The 23,977-nt window shown below is 41.3% G+C and overlaps 3 protein-coding genes across 3 annotated transcripts in view; 1 reads left to right on the forward strand and 2 right to left on the reverse strand.

Annotated features, from left to right (window-relative positions):
* The window catches only part of iqsec3a (IQ motif and Sec7 domain ArfGEF 3a), a 135,259-nt gene that overhangs the window by 55,881 nt on the left and 55,401 nt on the right, over nucleotides 1–23,977 (reverse strand). The gene's annotated exons all lie outside the window — the stretch shown is intronic.
* LOC146615223 (uncharacterized) lies at nucleotides 6,268–7,528 on the forward strand. The gene is made up of 5 exons (XM_085376594.1): nucleotides 6,268–6,283; nucleotides 6,389–6,470; nucleotides 6,562–6,624; nucleotides 6,718–6,780; nucleotides 6,897–7,528. The coding sequence occupies exons 1-5, from the start codon at nucleotides 6,268–6,270 to the stop codon at nucleotides 7,426–7,428; spliced, it is 756 nt and encodes a 251-aa protein (XP_085232720.1). The 3' UTR covers nucleotides 7,429–7,528.
* Nucleotides 18,153–19,231, reverse strand: LOC146615224 (uncharacterized). Its single transcript, XM_085376596.1, has one exon. The coding sequence runs from the start codon at nucleotides 19,229–19,231 to the stop codon at nucleotides 18,500–18,502; it is 732 nt and encodes a 243-aa protein (XP_085232722.1). The 3' UTR covers nucleotides 18,153–18,499.

Here is a 23,977-nt window from a genome sequence, read left to right on the forward strand (position 1 = left end):
CTTTCTTTCAGTTGGACTATTTCTGCCACTTTGAGACGTACAAAAAAGTGCCTTCAAGAAAAAAAAAGTGATATTGACCACAAACCCAGCTGTGTAGAGTGTAGCTCTTATTTTAGCACACATGTGCCTTTAAACACATGGGACTGACTAATCTTTGATTACATATTGATGAAGTTTGAAAGACATTTCAACGTTTCTGTTTATTATAAGAACAACATGTATCAGCAGATTTTCCTGAAAGACTTACTTTGAATTTGTGCCGGTTTTGCACACCAGCTAAAAGTAACTGTGATAACAAGATAAGACTCCCCCCCCCCCCCCCCCCCGTTATTGGATTTGGTGATAAGAATTGAATCACTGAGCATAAAATCACCACTTTTCATGCAGAACTTCAGAAGAAAGTCAACACGATTTTTCTTCAGAGGAAGACAAAGGGCAACAACAACAATAAACTTTTAGTTTGTGTCTTAAGTTGTCTGTCTAAAAAAAGCCTTCATTAATAATAGCATACTTATATACGGCATTTCTGCTAATGTAGAGAGTTAATAATTACAAAAAAAAAAAGATCCCTTGATGGCGACAAAAACCTGTCTGCCGCCTTCTTCTGCACAAGAGGCCTGGGTCTCATATATATATATATATATATATATATATATATATATATATATATATATATATATATATATATATATATATATATGGCAGCACATAATAGGCTTGACAAAAAAGTATTCTGGTAATGGGTATAGCTAGGTCTGCTACTTCTAAAATAGAGCTTATATGAGCAATGAATAATGAAGAGGGAAAGTGTGCTTCTTCAACATTCAGCTGCAGGTGAGCTTTTTCTCATGCAGAAAATAGACCTGCCTGGAAAAAACAGAAGACTTCTTTTAGGGGAAGAGAGCCTGCCATGATCCCTGCTTACAATGTTTCCTTTCATTGTTATGAATCTAAATGTAGTCGTCCCGATTTGCATTTTGCTAGAGCCCCCGTTATGGTGAGAGATATTAAGACAACCAACAGGCGGCATGCAGCTGGATTAAAGTCAGATTCCGATAAAAGGAACAAAAAAAAAGAAGGAACAGGTGATCAAAGGGAATTATTTTTGAAGAGGCACAAATAACCATGAAAAACGAACGCATATATATATATATATATATATGCAGTTTTCCTGCTGCTCTGTCTTTCCCAGGTAAGGGGATTGAGCTGTTCTATGTATCAAAGTGGCTGACAAGGCAAGGACAAGGTCTGGATGCTTCCTCTAATTTCCCAGTTTTTCCACATGTCAGTTCTGAAGATGGATGAGCGCAGTGGCCTCCATGCTTTTCATCCAGAATACAATTATAGTGTCCACTGACATCTCCTGCTCTCACTGCCGTGATTGCGAACAGGCCGGTACGGTGGTGTGACGCGAGTTTGGGGCCGTCTGCTAATGCTGCATGCTGGGCTACAACCGCTAATATCACTCTCATAGAAAGGGAATCTCCACTTGTGTAAAATAAAAAGACAATCCATCCACCTTAAACAATCTGAATGAAATTCAGTACAGTTTTATAACATTTAGAAGGTAAAAGAAGGCAAAATACTATACAATGTACAGGTGTTAAATTGAATCGGGATGCATGAGAGAGTAGTTTTCCTTTGACTTATTTTGCAGTATTACAAAGTCTGGAAACATCTCTATGAATATATGCATGTCTTTATATGTAAGGACAGGCCCTTTGTTTCTGTACTGCATGAAGTAATAGTACAGAAGTCAGCAAAATGTACTTACTGCATCAAAGGAAAATAAGATATTCTACAGAGAGCTTGGTGACTGATATATTATCATACTCTACACTCTCTTACAGAATATAAAGTACCATATTGTTCCTTCAGCGGTACAATGGCTTGTCACTAGGGCTGTATCCCCCTAAGGTACTCCTTTTCTACCCTTGACAGGCTGTTTGTATCTCACAGAAACCGATCTTAAAGCTCCGGTGTCAATTTTGCACCTTAATGCTACAGCACAAAAATGAACCTGGATACAGGAGTGTGCATTCTATTCTTCTTTTGTATATATCATTCTTTAATCAATACTCATTCAGATTCTTGGAAACGAACTCACAGCTGTATAGCACTTTCCTTGTCTTATACAGCACTCAAAGCTTTATCACATGTGCAACTACAGCCAACTTAAACTATTTAGCATAACATGGATGTCATTGGACAGACACATGGATGAACACCACTTGGCACAGGGAAAACACTAACTTCTATCTAACTTAAATGAATAAGAAAACTGGAAAGCCATAAAATCTCCAAGTACAAAATGTTTTGTAATTTCTGCCTGGGAAAAGTACAGGAGTTACCTTGAACTCTGGTCACTAGGGTACATTTGTATAGAAACTGGACAGAAACTGACTTTTGCTGTACCCTTATTTCTAAGAGTGCTTATCAGGTTACTTAATTGTTAATATTGTGTGTCAAAAGTACTAGTACTATTTTAGCCCGGAGACACCCTCCAAAGAGTTAAAAGATAAATCTGAGACGTAGGGATGGGTACTGGTATCTGGTGCCATACATAAACGGTAGTAACCAGACCGAAAAGCAGCGCACATTTTGGTGCTTTATTTCTGTGCTTTTTTTCCCTGAGATGTCATACACTTTGGATTCTAGCCAATCATTTTACCTTTCCAAGGATAGTAGGCGGGCCCAGGTACGTACGTTCTTTTAGAGCAGAGCTACAAATTAAAAATGCCCAAGGTGAAGCCGTCAAAAGTCTTGCTGTACTTCACAGCAAAAGATGCAAACTCAGCAGCCTGCCACAAGTGCTTTAAGGTGATACTGTGCAAAGGAGGTAATACCTCGAATCTGATGAAGTTAAACTTTGATCACAAGCTAAAAAGGTCAAACACCACAGTTATCATATAGTTTTTGAGATTCATTAGAAATCTTAGCCAGATGACTCCACAGGCTCATCACAGTGTGGCAATATCCACATTATGGAAGAGTGTCTCTATCCCGCTTACAGCTTCGGTATGAGAAACAGGGCAATCCTTCTGTTCATGATAAGAGGCCAAATGAAAGAAAATGTCTGAAATGCAAGAATACCAATCAGGAAGGTGCGGGTTGTCTCTGTTCCAAATGGACTATTTTATTTCAGTTTATGATAGCTCACATACAGTCCATATTCTGAAACAATGATTCTCTAGATATCAATTATTGTTTCCATTTAAATGTTAATTAACTGGGCACCCTGCAAGATTTATTCATGTTTTCCAATAAAAATTGACCTTCAAGTACTCAAGGTATAGTTTAAATTGGACCTTTTCATTTCATCTCAATATTCATTTATCTTTTTCTAATCTTCCATTTCCATCACTGGAAAGTTATTAGATTGGTTAATTAGTCTAATTCCTTGCTTTACTTAGACTAATTTAATTACTGCATTTTGGGGTGATTTCCCACCTATAGTTTATTTATTCTGGTCCGAATAGTTGATGGGTTTGCAAACTTGTGGCTTTTCCCCATGGTTTGTTGTGTTTTTACACAGTGAAAAATCCAAGTGTACCCCAAGCAAATAAAAATGCGTCACTACACATCAAGTTAGACTATTCAGTTCTTTTATTGCAGAAGCGTCTGGGGCAGGAGCAATAAAAGTAAATACTGGAAGAAGGTGTTGTACCTGCAATATAGGAGAACATGGAGAATTTAGGTTCATTTCACAGCTAGTTGCTAGACCATACAGACCTTTGCGCATCTATAGTAGCTTGCTGCATTACATTAAAGCATATGTGGCTATGGGAAGTTTTGGGAACTGCACCGAGACCACCTCCTCAAAAGGGTCTCGGTGCACTTGCTCAAATGCGATTACCGTGTTAAATGGACTAAACACAGCAGGTATGAAAACACCCTTAATAAAAGATACAAAAGCAGAGTAGTAATACGATGGCACCTATCCAAGATGGCGGCCATCGTACGATGGCACCTATCCAAGATGGCGGCCGGTTTCGTGCGTGTGCGCATGCGCGTTCAGTAATTCGATGGCACTAGTCCAAGATGGCGGCCAACCAAACCGGTTTGACCGGTTTCGTGCGTGTGCGCATGCGCGTTCAGTAATTCGATGGCACTAGTCCAAGATGGCGGCCAGCCAAACCGATTTGACCAGTTTCGTGTGTGTGTGCGCATGCGTGTTCAGGTGTGGAAATACCACAGGGTATCAGAGGGGTTATATGAGTTTATGTGTTTTTAACGGGGTTTTAATTTAATCAAACCATAGGGTTTTTAATTAAACTATTTTTTCACTTAGGTGTATCGCAACATTCAGTTATGCATGTGTTCTTAAAAGCAATTCTTTGTTTCTTGTTTCATTCTTGGCGGAGTGGAAGCTGTTTTGGTTCACAGTGCGCCTTAACAAAGAGGGTGTGCTCTAGTCAAAAGTGTTGGTAATAGTGTTTTAATCACACTAATTTTCTAAATCTGACAATGTCTCAGCTTGCAGTGAGGCATGCATTTTATTTTATAAATGGCACAAATGGGAATTTCTTCTGAATGGGTGATGTCAGCATGTTCACAAGCGTTTCATTTAATCAAACCCCTAGTTTTAATTTAACTAGTTTTTACACATCTACTGGGGTTTCTTTCCAGGGTTGATGCGATCATTTTATTTAAAAATCGGGATTTCGGAATGTTGAACTAAGAGTGAGACAAAGCCAGCCAGCTAGTTTTTAACACAGTAAATGTTACAAATAGCATTCAGTCCTTTAGAAAATAAATGCTATAAGCAGCCAGTATCGCTCTTTTCATCAGCCGTTTATAAAATAAACGCTACAGTGATACTTCTAAAACCAGTCGCCCAGACCCGCTCCAACTTTTCAACAGCTGGCTAATTGTTTGAATTTGTTCAGGATTGTAAAAGCCCACCGCGGGTATCACTTAGTTGTTGAGAGTACCATGCGAACAAGGGCCCAACCTATTGTTTAAAGTGGCCAGTATTGGCTCTTTTGTAATTCCTCGACAAGGTAAATGGGGCAGTTGGTACCAGTCGGGTGGCGACCCCGCCTATTGTCTGAAGTATCGGCTCCTTTGTAATTCCTTGAGAAGACAAAAGCCCTGTAGGGTCTCATTTAAATTGATTGGAGACATCTTGTTTCATTCTTGGCGGAGTGGAAGCTGTTTTGGTTCACAGTGCGCCTTAACAAAGAGGGTGTGCTCTAGTCAAAAGTGTTGGTAATAGTGTTTTAATCACACTAATTTTCTAAATCTGACAATGTCTCAGCTTGCGGTGAGGCATGCATTTTATTTTATAAACGGCACAAATGGGAATTTCTTCTGAATGGGTGATGTCAGCATGTTCACAAGCGTTTCATTTAATCAAACCCCTAGTTTTAATTTAACTAGTTTTTACACATCTACTGGGGTTTCTTTCCAGGGTTGATGCGGTTATTTTATTTAAAAACGGATCAAACGGGCCATTTCTTCTGTAAGGGGTTTCATGGTTTCAGAGTAGTTTTTAACACAACAGATAGTCGCAAATAACATTCAGCCCTTTAGAAAATAAACGCTACAGTGATACTTCTAAAACACGCTGCACACAATGTCACCTTTTCCCCCAAAGCAGCCAGTATCGCTCTTTTCAAACTAATCGTCTTTTAAATACACTCATTTTGTGATTCTGGTGTCACACCATGCACCGATGCAAGCATTTTATTTATTTAAAAACGGATCAAACGGGCCATTTCTTCTGTAAGTGGTTTCATGGTTTCAGAGTAGTTTTTAACACAACAGATAGTCGCAAATAACATTCAGCCCTTTAGAAAATAAACGCTACAGTGATACTTCTAAAACCAGTCGCCCAGACCCGCTCCAACTTTTCAACAGCTGGCTAATTGTTTGAATTTGTTCAGGATTGTAAAAGCCCACCGCTGGGTATCACTTAGTTGTTGAGAGTACCATGCGAACAAGGGTCCAGCCTATTGTTTAAAGTGGCCAGTATTGGCTCTTTTTGTAATTCCTCGACAAGGTAAATGGGGCAGTTGGTACCAGTCGGGTGGCGACCCCGCCTATTGTCTGAAGTATCGGCTCCTTTGTAATTCCTTGAGAAGACAAAAGCCCTGTAGGGCCTCATTTAAATTGATTGGAGACATACCTTTCTTTTTGGAAACCCCCACCCTATATAAAAAACACGCTCAGAGCCCGATACCCTGAGCCATTTACGCCTCAAGATTCGCTGCAGAGCACACCATTTTCTTTGCGATCATCAACACTAACATCGTTCTTTATAACATGGACATCGTAAACGGTAAGTAAAACAAAACCTATTATTGGATTTTTAAAAAGTGTTATGTTAACATATTATAGGATATTCAAACTATCTTTTTTCCTAAAACAAAAGCTTAATTTTTAGGAGTTCGGGAGAACGGCCCAGGACCCTTTTCTTTAGAAACGGGCGCTTTTACAGCTGGAACTAGTTCTCTAACAGGCACAAGGTGTGTACAGCATTACTGGATTTTTAAACGTATGTATGTTTTAAACTAGCGATTGTTTTAAATTATGTAATAACGTTTTTGTTTGTTCCAGGGTTAACAAACTGAGCAGGAAAACATTCAGACACCGCTACCACAGAGCCCTACCTTACATCAGGTGTGTATACAACGGGATGTATAGTTGTGTATTTTTTTTTAAAGGGGTTTAAACAATTACAAATGTTCTAAACTGACCGTTTTACACCTACAGAGCCACGCCAGAGAACCGGGTGTGTGGAGAAGCAGGACCATCCCGAATAACGCACACTACAAGGTAAGCATAGGCATATATAAATTAGATAAAAAGAGATAGAGAGGGAGACACGCTTATTCAGTTTGAAATGGGTACATGTATAATATGTTTTAACACATGTCTATCTATCTTCACAGACTGCAGAACAGCACCCCTCCTCATAATGATCAGGACACCATACGATTCCAGACGTTTTTGGAATGTTTAAGCAGTATCGACCTCCCAGAACAACAAAAACCTGGAGCTTTGTGCAACAGTGGAGAGTCAGAACCGATCTTCATCAGCGAACCTGCAACACCCCCGAGTGAGTGGCTACCTCGCGATTTCTCTGATGTTTTTGAGTACAGCATGTCAGATTTTGATCTAGTTCATATACCCACCACCCCAGAATGTGTCAGAAATAGCGTTGATTCACACATAGATTTCGAAGAAGACGGCATAACAGACTCTCAAATATCAGCGGCGTATGATGCTTACATAAAGCTTCCAGACGCTCAGCCTGCTGAACAAAGTCATATAGCTTCAATAGCTGATAAATTATGTTTGATTGAAGCTAGACTCAATCAATACCACCAAGAAGCACAGGTACAAAGGCAACAGTTTACCAAACTCATAAACAAAGTGTGTAGTACATTAGACAACATCTGCAGCAAAATTTCAAGTCCCTGACTTTTAAAATCCAGACCATGGACCCTCCAAATAAATTATTTAAACATAATAACGGAACCTCCACTCCTGTTAGATGTTTTGACTTAGAGACTTTTATGCAGTGGGCTGAAGAAACAGATAAAAAATTAGACGATATTATAGCTAGACTTAATAGGGTGCCTGCATCACCCTCATCCGATACACATCCTTGTCAGACTGTTCCTACGTCTGCTATTGCTGATGGGGCTATTGTTGCTAATAATAGTGATAGTACAGCTGGTGTTGCTCGGGCCGTTGCTGTTACTGATGCTAACCATATAGCTTGTGCTGCTGGTGATTTTGCGTCTGATGCACAATCTAGCCGGGTCACCTCTGCTGCAGCTACTGCAGTTGTTATTGAGCCCGTTGTGCAGTCTGGGTCCGGCAGCCGCTCTCAGTCACACATTAGAGAGATACCTAATTTTAATGCTCGCGAATTGCGTGAACGCCTTGATTTTAGGGGTATAAGTCTCGATCATCCAGAACAAGTGCCGGCGCGAGTGCGCGAGTGCTTAGCCAATGTGATAGACAGAGCTGTGGCGGGATCCCAACAGGGCAGTGTTCTAAACGTGGTCCTGCGTGGCCCCTCGCTGGCTTCAGATGTTCAGGCTGTTTTAAACGCTGATGATCGGTATGATCCGGAGCTGTTTCTCGATCAAATTGCACAAGTTATGCAGAGTAATGATGAATCTATCGGTGATGATGAATTAGAGTTTATTGTCACGGTAGCTCAGAACAGTAGTGGCGGGTCTCGCTTAAGACTGGCGCACATACCTTATGATGAGATTCTCTCAAAGAAAGGCAGACATTTATACACACCAAACAACACAAACAACAATTTGTGCTTCTCCCTATGCATAGCACATTCATTAAACTCATCATCCTCTGAGCATGAAAAACTTGCTACAGCTAAACAGATGCATGCTGAAGTAGGTCTATGCGACACACAGCAAGTATCATTCTCTGATGTCGGTAAATTTGAGAAGCACTTCAACATTAAGATTGTAATCTATTACCACACAGAAGGGCGTAAACGCCTGGAATGTTTTTACACACATGAAGAGCCAAACCCTAACACGTTGATGATGTATCTCCATAATCAACATTACCACCTGATTTTAAACCCGACCGCTTTTTTGGGGGGATCCTATGTGTGTAATTTCTGTTACAGTATATATAATACACCATTACAGCACAGCTGTAAACATAGATGTAACACATGTTACACACTCTGTCAACATCACAGGGGACCCACAGTGAAATGCAGCGACTGTAACCGCATCTGCAAATCACAACACTGTTACCAACAACACAAATTACCTGAATTAAAACACAACATGATCCCCTGTGATAATATGAAACATTGCATGCACTGTGGCACCACATATAGAGAATCCAAGAAATTGCCACACAAATGTGCGCAGCCTAGATGCGAGCACTGCCGCGAACCTAAATTAGCAGGAGACTCCGACCATCAGTGTTTCATACAGCCTGTTGAAAAACAGAAGCCTAACGATAAATACATTTTATATGATTTTGAGACGCGGTACCACAACGGTAAACACGAGGCTAACTTTGTGTGTGCGTCTGATCTGAAGGGCAATAAGTTCACATTTAATACATTAAAGTGTGTGGAGGCGTTTGTGCAGCATTACAGACGCCCAAGGTTTCGTGGGTACACTTTCATAGCACATAATGCATCTGGCTTTGATAACTACATACTCCTCGAGTACTTTGTCAGACAGAGCATAACACCTAGTGTCATAATGAGCGGCAGCCGTGTGATTTTAATGCATGACAGGGACTATGACCAGCGGTGGATTGATTCGTTCAGCTTTTTGCCCATGGGCCTTGCCAAAATACCCTCTGCTTTAGGTTTTCAAGACCTGCAGAAGGGCCATTTCCCACACAGGTTTAATACGAGGGATAATGAGCGTTATGTGGGCCCGTACCCAGACCCCTCCTTCTACGGCTATGAGCACATGTCTGAAAGCGATAAGGTGCGATTCATGGAATGGTACCAGGTTGCCTCACAGAATCCCTTTGATTTTCAGGCTGAACTCAGGCGTTACTGTGTTAACGATGTTGATGTCCTGCGTAAAGCATGCATCATTTATCGTGACACGCTACTGGGTTGTACTCAAGTTGATCCATTCATGTATACCACCCTGGCTGCATTTAGTATGGGTGTGTATAAAACGCTGTTTCTGCCTAGAGACGCGCTCGCTCTCACGTATGAAGGGGCATACGTTGAGCAGAACAAGACGTTTTCTAACGTCTCTATTGAATGGCTTCAATATGTGTCCCACACCACCAACAAAGTGGTAAAACATGCTCTCAGAGGAGGCGAACAGAGGGTTGGACCGTATTTTGTGGACGGTTTTGACCCCACAAGTAATACAGCTTATGAATTTGCAGGATGTTTTCACCACGGTTGTGTTAAATGCTACCCCGAGAGTGAAGTTAATCCTGTCAGCAAAGCATCCTATGGACTGCTGCATCGCATGTTTTGTGACAAAGTTGATGCACTGAGATCACAACACAGTGTGAGCGTAATAGTGATGTGGGAGTGTGAATGGGCTGCCTTGAAGCAGACAGACCCTGCAGTTGTGGCTTTCATGCATACGTACAGAAAGCCAGAACGCCTGAATCCCCGAGACGCCCTTTTTGGCGGTCGCACAAATGCTCTAAAGCTGTACCACAAGACTGCTTGTGATGAAAAAATATTTTACTACGACTTCACCAGTCTCTATCCCACAGTGCAGTCTAAAAAAGACTATCCTGTAGGACACCCTCAAGTCATTTACACCAACTTTGACAAGCTAGAAAATTATTTCGGCTTTGTTAAATGCACAGTGCTCCCACCTAAGGGTCTTTTTCACCCCGTCCTACCCTACAGATGCCATGGAAAACTGATGTTTCCACTCTGCAGCATGTGTGCTGAAGACCAGAACCAGCATACTGCATGCGGGCACAGTGACAGTGAGCGGGTGTTGAAAGGCACATGGGTCTCATTTGAGCTTGAAAAAGCTGTTGAGAAGGGATACAGGGTTCTTGCTGTTGATGAGGTGTGGCATTTCCCCAATAAGACCGACACATTGTTTAAAGACTATGTGAAAGCCTTCCTAAAACTCAAACAGGAGGCCTCGGGGTATCCTGAACATGTGAACACACCTGACGAACAGCAGAAGTACATAGACGAGTATTATGAGAAGGAGGGAATAATGCTAGACCCATCCAAGATTTGTGTAAATAAAGCTGTTCGTAACTGTAACAAGCTGTTGTTAAACTCGTTATGGGGTCGTTTCAGCATGAGGTCAAACATGGCATCATCTGAGCTCATTACAGACCCTTCCAGATTTAGCCAGCTAATGTTTAGCGACCAGTACGACGTGCGTCAGTTTTGTTTCATCTCTGACGACGTCGCAATGGTGCAGTGGCGCCACGCTGATGGTAGAGCTTCCCGTGTGAAGGACGTTAATGTCTTTGTCGGGGCCATGACCACTGCACACGCCAGACTCATGCTGTATGATTTGCTAGACAACTTGCAGCAGCGCGTGCTGTATTGTGACACGGACAGTGTCATTTTCACGGCACGCCCTGGCGAGTGGATGCCTCCTCTAGGTCCGTTTCTGGGGGATCTCACAAGTGAATTAGATTGTGGAGAGGATGGTGTGGAGGATTACATAGCGGAATTTGTTTCCGGTGGGCCAAAATGTTATGCGTATCACACATCGCTGGGCAAGACCCAGGTCAAATGTAAAGGCGTCACACTGAATGCATTAAACTCGAAAGTTGTCACCCACGACTCCTTGAAAGGTTTAGTCCGCAAGTTTGTAGCCAATCAGACATCAGACGCACACCTAGTTGCCGTGTCTGATAGCATCAGACGCGATAAAAAGAAGCTTCATTTGAAGAATGAAACCATTGTGAAAAAAGTTAAAGTTGTTTACAATAAGCGCCGTGTGCTCCCAGACTTCACAACCCTTCCTTATGGATTTTAAATTAGAACAGGGGTTTGACGCCCGGTTGCAGCATCCGTTCAGCATGGTGGTCAGCGGTCCCAGTAACTGTGGCAAGACTTTTTTTGTTAAAAACATAATTGAAAACTCTTCCAGGATTATATCATGCAGCATTGATAACATTGTGTATATATACTCATGCTGGCAGACACTATATGACCAGCTTCTTAAGATAAGAAACATAAACTTTGTTAACGGTATACCCGAATCTCTTGCTGATGACACCCTTCTGCCTGCAGAAAAGAACAATTTGTTAATTATAGACGATGTGATGAACGATGCAGCTAACAATTTAGAAGTACAAAATGTGTTCACAAAGTATGTGCATCATAGGAATTTGAGTTGTATATATCTAGTTCAGAATTTGTTTATTCAGGGAAAATCCAGTAGAACCATTTCCTTGAACACTAATTACCTAATATTGTTTAAAAATCCGAGAGATAAATATCAGGTTATGCTTTTAGCCAGGCAAATGTTTCCGGGTAATACTAAATATTTTATAGAAGCGTTTAATGATGCCACATCGACAACATACGGGTATCTTTTAATAGACTATAAAGCTAAGACCCCGGACTATTTAAGACTCAGAACAAATTTACTGTCAGACCGTCCGGTTGTTTACATTCCAAAACAAAAATCAGCAAAGAGGTGAGAGGATGTCATCACGCATGCGGAGGAATCTGTCTCTGTTGGAGATGATATACAGGGCTCCTCCTACTCTACGCAGAGTTATTATTAGTAATTCAAACTTAGATTTTATCAATGCATTGTGTGAGATAGCCTTTAATGTATTGCATGGTAACATTCCACTGACCAATCAGCAGTACAAACAGCTAAAAAAGAAAAAAACAATAATCAGACTGATTGCAGACAAAAAAATAAAATCTTTGAAAAAGAGAAAGACAATCAACCAATCTGGAGGGTTTTTACTGCCGTTATTAGGGGCTGCAATCCCTTTCATAACCAGTCTGATAGCAAACAGGTGAAAATGGAACATGTGCAAAAGATGTTTTTGGTACCCCAACACCAGTTGGACTTAATAAAGCAACAGCAGCAGCAGCAGCAGACAGGCACCATCAGACAACAGTCTCAGAACGAGTTGGACAAGGAGATGTTACAAGTGTTACAAGATTCTGACATAGATGTGTATGAGAAGGCTAAAAAATACAGCGATATTCTCCAAAGATACCTCACCCTTGTGAGACAAGGTGCCCGTGAAAAGAATGTACTGTCTTTATCATTACCTGAACAATTTAACAGGGATGTGCAACCCCAGTCGGCGGACACATTGCCTGTTCATGGTGATGCCGGGGTGCGGGATCTTGTTGCGGAGAATGTTTTAACACACATACCTAAAAGGAGTAGGAGGAATGCAGAACTTATTCTATCAGCGGTGAACCGTTCGCCACACTTGATCTCTTACAATGACAAAGGCGAAATTGTTGTTGATAAACAAACCATCCCTGGTTCACACATTTATGATCTAATTAAAGCCGTCACAACCACACACACACCTTCTGAGGGTTTGAGACCTATCGGTTGGACAGAGTTTTTAAAAGCTTTCTCAGATTTAAACATACCGTTATCAGCCATATCTAACACAGGCATACGTAAGACCGTCGCCTTGTATAAAACCGATCACACACTGTCTGAAGACCGTGGTTTTTTAAAACACACACCAAAAAAGAACACCCCCGGTGGACCGCTGCGACATAGTACACTAAAAAAAATAAAGAATAAAAAAAACAAATTAAAGGGGGGTCCTGTAGAGTGGTTGGATTTTTGAATTCAGGTTTTTTTTTCTTATTGCAGAAATTGTTTTTCTGCTAAAAATATTTGCTGTTTGGTGTTTTTCTACTGTTATGTTTTTTTTCACTTATTGCTGCTAAATTGTTTTGTTTTATTTTCTTTTATTACTGTTAAATATTTTATGTCTTTTATTACTGGTTAATGTTTGATTTCTTTTATGTTTAAACAAAGTATGTTATGAATCTATATATATATATATACGAGATTTGATAATAAATACCATTGACTCGATTAAATCATGCTCTCATGTTGTTTTTATTATTATTCTCATTAGTACATATCAGTATCCACATTGCACACACACATAATCACTGCATACAGCAACAGGTTGTATGTTGTTGACAAATCGACACACCATAGCATCATTACAAATTAAATCAGACCCATACATGTTAAGCAGGCGGGCATAAGATACACCATTTTGCATATGATATAAAAAAAATACACAATGTTGACCGCATGTGATGGAGAAGTCGTTCTGCACTTGTTTTCCTGAATATAAAACAGTGGAGCAGTTTTTTAGAAGAAACATCTTTATTGCTGGGGGAAAACTGTCTAACGAGTGACCAAAACTATCAAAAAAATAACCGCGTCTGTCTCTCGAAATATAAACAGCAAGCCAATGTTCCCCTGGCATCGTAGAAGGGTGGGTGTTTACAATACACATAGCAGGGAGTCTTTGAAGCCGTTCAGTGGTTAGTTGATCATAGGCTAACACGCCTAGGAAATGTGTGTTTTTATTGATAATGCCGCCGACCACGGCTGATAGTTCTATAGTGTTCATGACCGTTTTTGTCTCAATAGTAGTCCAAGAGCACCTGTCTCATGTTAGATATTTCAATGACTGAATCAAATACAGAATAACACAAGAGGTTCACTGTACGGGGTAGTGGATTTCTGAAACGGGTTTCCAATCTCACGTTCCCTGTTTTAATTAACGACACATTCCCTGAATGTCCTTCGTCAGCTTCCAGATTGAAACAGAATAAAGTGTAGCCGTTACCAAAGTCGTCACGTGTTATGGCCAACGATCTGTCCTTTAAATGTCTTCCTGTGGTTTGTATCAGCTGGTAAAATTCTCTGATATAGTGTTTTCTCTGGAAATTTGGCTGGAATGGTTTAGCAGGATAAGCCTGACTATCAGCATATAAAGACATAAATTCTATATCGCAGTTTTCAAAATGAAATGGATTACGCTGGTAGGAGCCTGTGTATGCTTCATTGTCTATGAATGCAATGATGACAAATTTAGGTATCCTACCCATAAATAAATTGTCATTTGTTGATATTCTAGCCCCTGCAGGTATGGAGAAGGTCTTTAAAGATACTCTGTCTACCGTGTATTTTGCGTTTGCATGGTGCAATGCCTTGCTGTGTGCAAGTCTGACACTAGGTGATACACTAACTTTCTTGACAAAGAGACTGGCTGAGACAATTTTAACTCTGTATGCATTGGCATCCGCTGTCATGAGAGCAAATTCGTCTTTAGAGCGCACAAATTTCAGCGACAGGTCGATTCCATTAAGTAACAGTTTTTCTTGAAAAAACAGGTCTGCATGTACTGGTGCAATCAATTCAACAATACTACTATTTGCTGTGTAGCCACCTCTGGTCATCAGACCCTGGTTCTCTCCTTCTATAGATGTGTCATTCATGTGTGATGCTGTATCCTTACAGAATAACCCGGTGCTGAACTGTGTGTCTAAAGTGTCCTTATTATAATTGATAAGACATTCTATCACACCTCTGTATGGATATGTATTGGATGATTGACTAATGAGCCGGTCTCCCAAATTAATATCGACTTGACTAAATATGCTGCATCCAGGATAATTAATAAATCCTACATTAGCGTCCCTAGCCAGGTTTGAGCCATCAGCGTTTGTGATTCTCACCCGTGTGTAGATATATGAGTCATTTAGATCCAGGTAATCTTCACCCGACGATGAGATGTAAAACTCGATCGGCCCTCCATCAGTGATTGCAGATACAGGTGGGATTTCAATAAATGTACTTTTCTCAATGCTAGTCTGTGTGTATGGGACAGTAAAAAGATCGAGCTCTGTTTTTACACATTCTCCAGAATGACTGTGTAACAGTGCCATTTAGAATATGTCAAGCGCTGCAGTTTTTGAACGAGTGGTTCTGGGTCTCTTCACTCTGCGTGACGGTGTCCGTTTGGTGGCTCTCCTGCTAGGTTTTGTGGTTTTACGCTTTTTAGACAACGGCTGCCCTGGGGGTGGGGTCTTAGATGGTTTGGGCGTATACACATACAAGCCGTTACCGTCCTGCTTAGTGGTTGAGGGTCTGGTTATGTTGGTTATGACATCAGACACTATGCCCGATGCGGCTGTTTTTAGGTGTGGTTTGACTATGCTGACTCCTTTTTTAAACAGCGGTACTGCAAATCTAAACAAGCTACGGAACAACCCACCCAGACCTGTCCCATATTGTGTACTGGTCCCAACATACCCTCCGAGCTCTCCACCAGCCTGTGATAAGTAGTATTTTACATATTTTGAGTCATCAGAGTTGTAGACGGCCATCCTTTTTTTTTTCAAAAATGCTGTGTTATCGGTCGGAAGTGTAACTTGACAAACACTTTGCCGTATAAAAAGGGTATGTGTTGATTTCGATCGTCTTTCAAATCAATTTCTATGTCGTCGATTAATGTCTTTGACACAGGTGTGTAGTGTGGGCTGTCAAATTGTAGAATAGGCAACCGGCGGTCATCGTCTGTAATATTTATAGCTCTTAATAGCCTCGCGTGGGCGTCACCCACAAGCTGGTAATCAACGATATCTGCATAAATAAAGATGTTATATTTTCCCCCGTATATGTCTGCGGGGTGCGGGGCATATGTGTTTTTATAATGAAGTGCAAACGGTTCTCCTGTTTTGAATCCTAGGATTTCCGCCAGTCTCCCTCTAAATGTGAGAATAGTCCCCCTAGGCCCCATAACACAGGCATGGTTACTAACGGCGTTGTACTGCATTTTAATGTCTCCAGTGGCTTGGTGCTGTTGACATTTAAAATTAAATTCTTTTATTATCTGTTCCACAGATGCATAATGGCCCACAGACAGTTCGATCATGGTTATGGCTATGGTTCCGTCTTTGACGGGGTCATGAATTTCCACTTCCGAATCTGATTGTGGAAAAGTCCGCCATATGCGTGGGTACTGTATCTCTATAACAGCGACCTCATATGGCTGATCCAAAACAATAGGTTTTGCTAGCTTTGTTCTAAAATTAGATATCTTATTACCCGGGTAAACATGTGATGAAGCATTCGAGAAGAGGCTTACATAGAAGCCTGCATTGTTGTTCTTTTTATTCATGCTTTCTCAGTCTATGCTCAGTGTTGAATGAATGTGTGTAGAGCTGCGTCATCTGAGTTAATTACGCCTCAACGATGTCTTTTTCTGGAATCCACGAATTAAAGCTGTTGGGCCATCCTAGCCATTTCACTAGCACCTGCTTTTTCCGACCCACTTTTTTTCTAGCCAATATGTTTTCAATTTTAAATGTTTTGTTTTCATCAACAACCACACGTTGTATCTCAGGCTCATAAAATGACCCTTTCAATACCTCTCCTGCTAGATCCACTAGTCTGTACACTGGGGGCTGTCTCCCTATACGTTCCTTGACTGTGAAAATCTCATCGGTGTAGGTCTGCTCGTATCCTTTTCGAAACTTTCCTCTCAGTTTTGATATTCGTACAGTGTCACCGATATTAAATTTAAAGCGCAGTTCCCTCTGAGGCCTCGTTTTGTACAGCGCGTTGAAGACCGACTTCTCATTATCCTTATTCACCTCTGCCGGAGCCATTTGGATAGATCTGTGATAAGCATTGTTATATGCTTGTGTGAGATCTGGTATGATATCTACATATCTCCGGGAGTTGGCTGATGTTAAGTACTTCCACATTCTACCCTTGAAGCTACGATTGAATCTCTCGACAATACTGCATTTAACCTCGCTAGCTGTTGAGAAATGCTTGATATTATATCGCTTCATTAGCTGTTTAAAGGTTGCATTATAAAACTCTTTGCCTTCATCTGTTTGTAGTTTCACAGGGATCCTACCCTCACTAAGTATATCTTCAAAAGCAGCTGATACAACAGACCCTGTCTTGTTTGTTAGGCATCTAACCCATGCGTATTTTGAGAATACATCTATACATGTTAGCAGATATCTCACATTATCATTATCTGTCACATATTCACACATGTCAACCAGATCGGCTTGAAACTGTTTGTCGACCCCTGTCACCAATACTCTATTTCTGGGGAAATGGATCCTCGCAGGTTTATGGAGTGTGTAGGTGTCGTCTTGTTCTAAATAATGTTTGACCTGAGATAGTGGAGGTGTTACACCTGATGCCTCCCCTGCTGCTATACGTAGCTTATTTAAACTGGCTAACCCCGCAGGATGGGCTGGATCATGATATATTTTATGCAATGTGCTTTCCATGATTTACAAACCACAAATGACTATGATGTTGATGTTAACAAGTCTTTTTATTTAATTTTCACAAAGACACAATCACAGACAATGGATACTTGGACACCCCACATTAAACCAGATGTAACCCAGCCCAGTAGTTTCCAATCATGCGGAGCATGGCTGGTTTAACACGGCGGGCGCAAGTACTTGCATCTAGCAGGTGCCCAATGTTGTCATTAATGGCGCATACTATATATCGCTCTGATCTCAGTTCACACATGATGTGTTCTGCAACTCTGCGGATTTGTGTTCCAGACCCATCTGCAGTGGATGAGCGTACAAACAGCCGGATGGCAGGGATGAATCGCTCAGTCTGGAGCCTTATCATCACATCATCATAGTAGGTGTCGAAGAAATACTCAGACAATTCCTGCAAGCAGCTGTGTTGCACCTGACTGGGGTGGCCTGTTTGGCATCCGTAACATGTCTCTTGTATAAACTCATTCAAAGCCAACATTAACAGGTGGAGAGTTGCGAGTTTGATGTCGATTACAGTTTCATCCCACAGGTCTGATATGAGGGGGTCCTGCGAGCATTGTGGTGAGGGTGGTGGAGTCTGGGGGGTCGGGATTAGCAGCTCTGTTGATGGTGACTCCAACAGGTCCCACGAGGGCGTGTCATTCTCTGTAAAATGAAAACCACAAGCTCTTAATTTGTCACATAGATACACACTCAACCCCACACACCCGCACATTAAACCTACCAGTTTATTGTTTAGCTGTCGGAAGGTCTTATGATTTTAGGTTTACACAGGGTACCAGGCAAACCAGTCTTCGGACAACTCGCCAGATCGTCAAAAACAAGGCGCTTTCTAATACTCTCGTACGCAGTGTTGAGTCTGTCCCTCTTGATCGCGTCATCAATCTGGCTAAACAGACGCGACAAACCTCTCCAGTCGCACCACTGTATAAAAAACAAGTCCTTAAACCATCTTGTGCGCTCTTCGAGGTTTAGAGGGTATGGATTTAACCTCCAGTTTTCAAGCCCTCTGGAAGCAATAAGACTATCCCTGTCATCACATACACTGAGAAAAATAAAGTCGTCGGGGTTGCGATTGAAACGATCAGCCTCAACCCTGTAAAGCTCAGGGCCTGATGCACTGTTCCACTGGGAAACATACAGCAGCTCTGGGAAACCCACATTGTCCAGGTCCGCACACACTACGGTGCGGAAGAGCTTCCAGTTTTTAGTAGACATGACTTGGGCTTCCCCCCAAAACAATCCCTCACCACAATCTACACTAAGCACAACTGTCCCTTCGGTATATTTAATGGCATACACATACCCTTCGACGCCTCGATATTCTAACTTGAATACAGTTCCATCTGCGGCGTTTCCACAGCGTTGCTTTTTACGTTGAGGACCCCGACTGCATACTCCTGAAGACATACCTAGAGTGCCTGTGGCATGGGCGATGTCCTGGCTGTGTGTCATTCCGAGCTCCATAGGTCGATGCGTCGGGGATCCTTAGCGAGCGCGATGTGTCGGTGCTCTAGGTCGATGCGTCGGGTATCCTTAGCGCAATGTGTCGGTGCTCTAGGTCGATGCGTCGGGGATCCTTAGCGCAATGTGTCGGTGCTCTAGGTCGATGCGTCGGGGATCCTTAGCGCGATGTGTCGGTGCTCCTCAGACCGTGGCGGTGATGCTCTTAGAATGTGAAAGGATCGCTTTTATACCCATACAACCTAGCACATCCCACTAGGAGGAGTCGTTCCCGCCCAGAGGGTAAGAACACCTGAACACGCATGCGCACACACACACGAAACTGGTCAAACCGGTTTGGGTGGCCGCCATCTTGGACTAGTGCCATCGAATTACTGAACGCGCATGCGCACACGCACGAAACCGGCCGCCATCTTGGATAGGTGCCATCGTACGATGGCCGCCATCTTGGATAGGTGCCATCGTATTACTACTAAGCAGGTCCATCAACATGCTTTCACCTTCTCGTGTTAATGTTGTGAATTTAATTACGGTGATGCTTCCCAACAAAAAGGTAAAGTAATAAGATAGGAAAAATGACATCAGTAAGTCCCATCAGCGTGTGCCCCTAAAGCATCAAAGTTCTTTTGGCCTCATGGCAATCTTAGTTTCCCTCTAAAAAGCCTCCTGAGTGGCTCAGAAGCAGCTGTGCTCCATTTCTGAGTCCTAGCAAAGGAACATAAAGGAGATGCATTTTGGAGATGCTGCTCCACTGATATCCATTATTTCTGCTGTTAGGTAAAAGGGAGCAAAAGGGCAGCGGCAAAGAAATCTGTGTTCTTCCGACACGAAGCAACACTGACTGCAGGCAACATGGAAGTATATCAGGTTTTAAAGTCCAGGGTATCGGTAATTCATTCACATTGGCTGCCACATCTAAGATGTAAGCAAAAAAGAGCACATGCATTTGGAAGATGTAAAATTATTTAAGTTAAATGGAAGAGAATAATCTGGGGGTACTTCTTCTATTAAAGCATGGTATGTTTAGTTTCAGGCTGAGATGAAGAACAATTAAAGGAACTGTCACTTTTTGGAAATACCCATTTGCTAAGCAGTTTTAAAGTTTTTATACATAAAATTTTGTTGGGGATAAAACAAATGAGATATCTGGCGATTCTGTGAGCACTAGAAGTTTTCCTATGTCTGTGCTCAACTTCTCTAACCAGCTTTTGTGATGTTTCAGATCAGCTGAAGTGTGAAACTAAAGTAAAATACTGAAAAAAAAACTCACTGAAAAGCCTTCAGCTAATCCAAAATGCTGCAGCAAGAGTCCTGACAGGGACTAGAAAGAGAGAACATATTTCTCCTGTTTTGGCTTCCCTTCATTGGCTTCCTGTTAAATCCAGAATTGAATTCAAAATCCTGCTTCTCACATACAAGGTCTTAAATAATCAGGCCCCATCATATCTTAATGACCTTGTAGTACCATATCACCCTATTAGAGCACTTCGCTCTCGCTCTGCAGGCCTACTTGTTGTTCCTAGAGTATTTAAAAGTAGAATGGGAGGGAGAGCCTTCAGTTTTCAGGCCCCTCTTCTGTGGAACCAGCTTCCAGTTTGGATTCGGGAGACAGACACTATCTCTACTTTCAAGATTAGGCTTAAAACTTTCCTTTTTGCTAAAGCATATAGTTAGGGCTGGACCAGGTGACCCTGAATCCTCCCTTAGTTATGCTGCAATAGACGTAGGCTGCCGGGGGATTCCCATGATGCATTGAGTTTTTCCTTTCCAGTCACCTTTCTCACTCACTATGTGTTAATAGACCTCTCTGCATTGAATAATATCTGTTATTAACCTCTGTCTCTCTTCCACAGCATGTCTTTTATCCTGTCTTCCTTCTCTCACCCAAACCGGTCGCAGCAGATGGCCGCCCCTCCCTGAGCCTGGTTCTGCCGGAGGTTTCTTCCTGTTAAAAGGGAGTTTTTCCTTCCCACTGTTGCCAAAGTGCTTGCTCATAGGGGGGTCATATGATTGTTGGGTTTTTCTCTGTATCTATGAAGCGCCTTGAGGCGACTTTTGTTGTGATTTGGCGCTATATAAATAAAATTGAATTGAATTGAATGGAAAATTTTAAAGTGTAGCTGCTATAGTCTGCAAACTATTACACTGCTGTATATAGAATGTACGCTTTGCAATTCAATACATCCAGTTTTTTTTGTTTCATTTTAAAAAAATTTATTTTTAATACAATTGTATTTGCAGTTCATTAAATAAAACGAATAAATACATTACTGTGTAAAAGTTTTGAAGCACCACTTATTTCTTTTTATTTTACTTTCAAGGGGCCAGACTTTTTTATAATTCTAAAGTAATCTCAAGCAACAATTTTCCAGGGCTTGTGAAGCTCTTTTTAAAGGTTTTCTTTGGATGACTCTAGGAATAGGAATAGGAATGACTCTAGTAAATACCAGACTACTAAATACTGTGACGCTACTGTAAGCAATGTACAGTATGTTAATGTTAATAGTTTTCCCAAAACATCCTGATTTACAGTATTCAACTGCATTCGTGAAGAAAGCTTTACAGTAAATTGTTACAGTTGACTCTTGGCAAGAAAGCAAATATGAAGAAATGTAAACCTATTACAAGTTTAGGAACAATGAAAGGAAACTCGAATTCAGAAATAAGCTATACCAGTCAGTTCTGTGGAGATTATCCATTACAGGGACTGTTTCATTTGGATTAAAGTTTCCACTGTAATGGTGGGTGGTTAGAAGGCGTGGGGGCCTTAATAGATTGATGTTAATGCTTGGGTTACTTTATTTTTCAAGATTTATTCAACTAGAAAAGTGCACCATAAGCACATTTTCACTGTAAAAACTGGGGTTCAGGAGGGTCAAAGAAAGTTAATGTTATTTGGACAGACGATGACATCAGTGACAACATTCTTTAAATAAGCGATGCACTGATTATGTTCCCGCTGTGAACTCAGTTGCCTCATGCTAGTTTTACTTGATCATTAACCTTGACCGCAGAGCTTTTGCTGCATCATCCCCACAGAGGTGTGCAGCAGGAGAGATGAGTTATTGGACTGTGTGACCATTGGGGTTCAAAGGGTCTATCCTCTGGTGGACTGCAGCCAAGGAGTTGCTGAAGAGGGCATTATGTGAACAAAACCACATCAGCAGAAGTCACAGCAAATAACATCCCCGAAGAAGAAGCTAAGTTATGGTTGCTTGAATTTAGAAGAGCGGCTTGCACTGAACATGTGTATTGTCAGTTAGCAAGCATTTTATTTTTGGCTTAATTTTCTTTGTACTTAAATCATTCCTTAAATTAAACAGAAATGAATTCCCTTGTCACCTCTGCTGAATTCCTCTTCACTCAGTGCCTACCCTATGTTTCTCATACTGCTCCCAGAGAATTAATCAGTTCATCAGGCAGAAAACAAGGGCAGGCTGAAGAGCAGAAGCCTCTGCATAAATAAGCATATTTCTCCCTTCGAATGCATGGTGAGGATGATGTATGGAGCAAATTTGCTCAAGTGTATTTGAAATTCATCACAGTCGCTGCAAACAGGGAATGCATGACTTAGTGTCATATGTACAAAAGAGACTTGAAGCTGAACAGGAGGGCACTGAGGAAAAGCTGAGGAAAAACTGATTTTCTTACGTTTTCCAGGTTATTGTGCTGCACACTTAAGCCAAAGAAATATGCTGCATTGCAGCCAACTGACCTCAGTCTCACACTGACGGAAAGAAAAAGTTTCTGAAGTGTTTCTGAAACTGTTTAGAGGCACTAAGCCCAGATAAAGAAACAACAGCTATTAAAATGCACAATGTCAGCTTTCAGCCAATTAGCAGCAAAGGCCCAGGTCCTCTCTAATCACCAGGTCAAGATTAATCATTTTTCTTCACCCTTAGTAAAAAAGAAAACAAAAAAACAAACGGCATGACACATTTCCGCCTTTTTCATCATTAATCTATGACCTAACCCCTTGCCAACCATGAACATTCACAATGCTTCAACAGGGGACGTTCCACTGATTTTTACTCAGTGTGCCACTTTTAAAATGCCATATGCTGATGTGACTGCTCAGGGCTATAAGTGGGAGACCTTGAGTGTGAGTACAGTGTGAGTACAGGGAATGATCTGTCTGCTGGCATTATGGTGCAGTTATGAGATGTATATTGCATTGGAAATGAGAAAAATGGGGCAGATTTTGAGGGTGCATAGCTCACTTAAACTTTATGACTGTAATGGACCCATGTCAAATGCTTTATATATAAAAGTTAAAGACAAGTTGCACTAACTTTACTATGAAAGTTTACTGGGAATGTAAGCTAAACCCATAGAGGCTTATTATTTAAGGACATTTGAAGATTTTGAGTTAAATGCTGACTCTAAAGTAAGTCATTTCCATTAGTTTTAAGAAATTTCTAAATATATCAATGTACATTTGGAATTTGACCAACTTATGCTGGCTTTTTGAGACTTTAACTCCAAAAACCTAAATGGCAATATAAAGTCGCTACAATGCTAACAATGATGTTAACATGCAGGTTTAACAGATACTTAAGTTTTGCAGACACACGATCACTAACCCTTTAAGATGCATCAGCAATTTTCCATGTGTGACAAGTGAATAAAGCCCCATTTATTCACAGACCTAGAGACTGGTCTGTGACCATCAGGCAAATGGCTGTTGCTAGCAAAAAATTGTGTATTCTCCAACCAGTGGACAAAAAGCTCCCTGTTATTTCATTGTAT

The sequence above is a fragment of the Diplotaxodon limnothrissa genome, linkage group LG17 (genome assembly GCF_057381915.1).
Source record: "Diplotaxodon limnothrissa isolate DT_005_m linkage group LG17, D_limnothrissa_male_GT1.1, whole genome shotgun sequence".
Lineage (NCBI taxonomy): Eukaryota > Metazoa > Chordata > Actinopteri > Cichliformes > Cichlidae > Diplotaxodon > Diplotaxodon limnothrissa.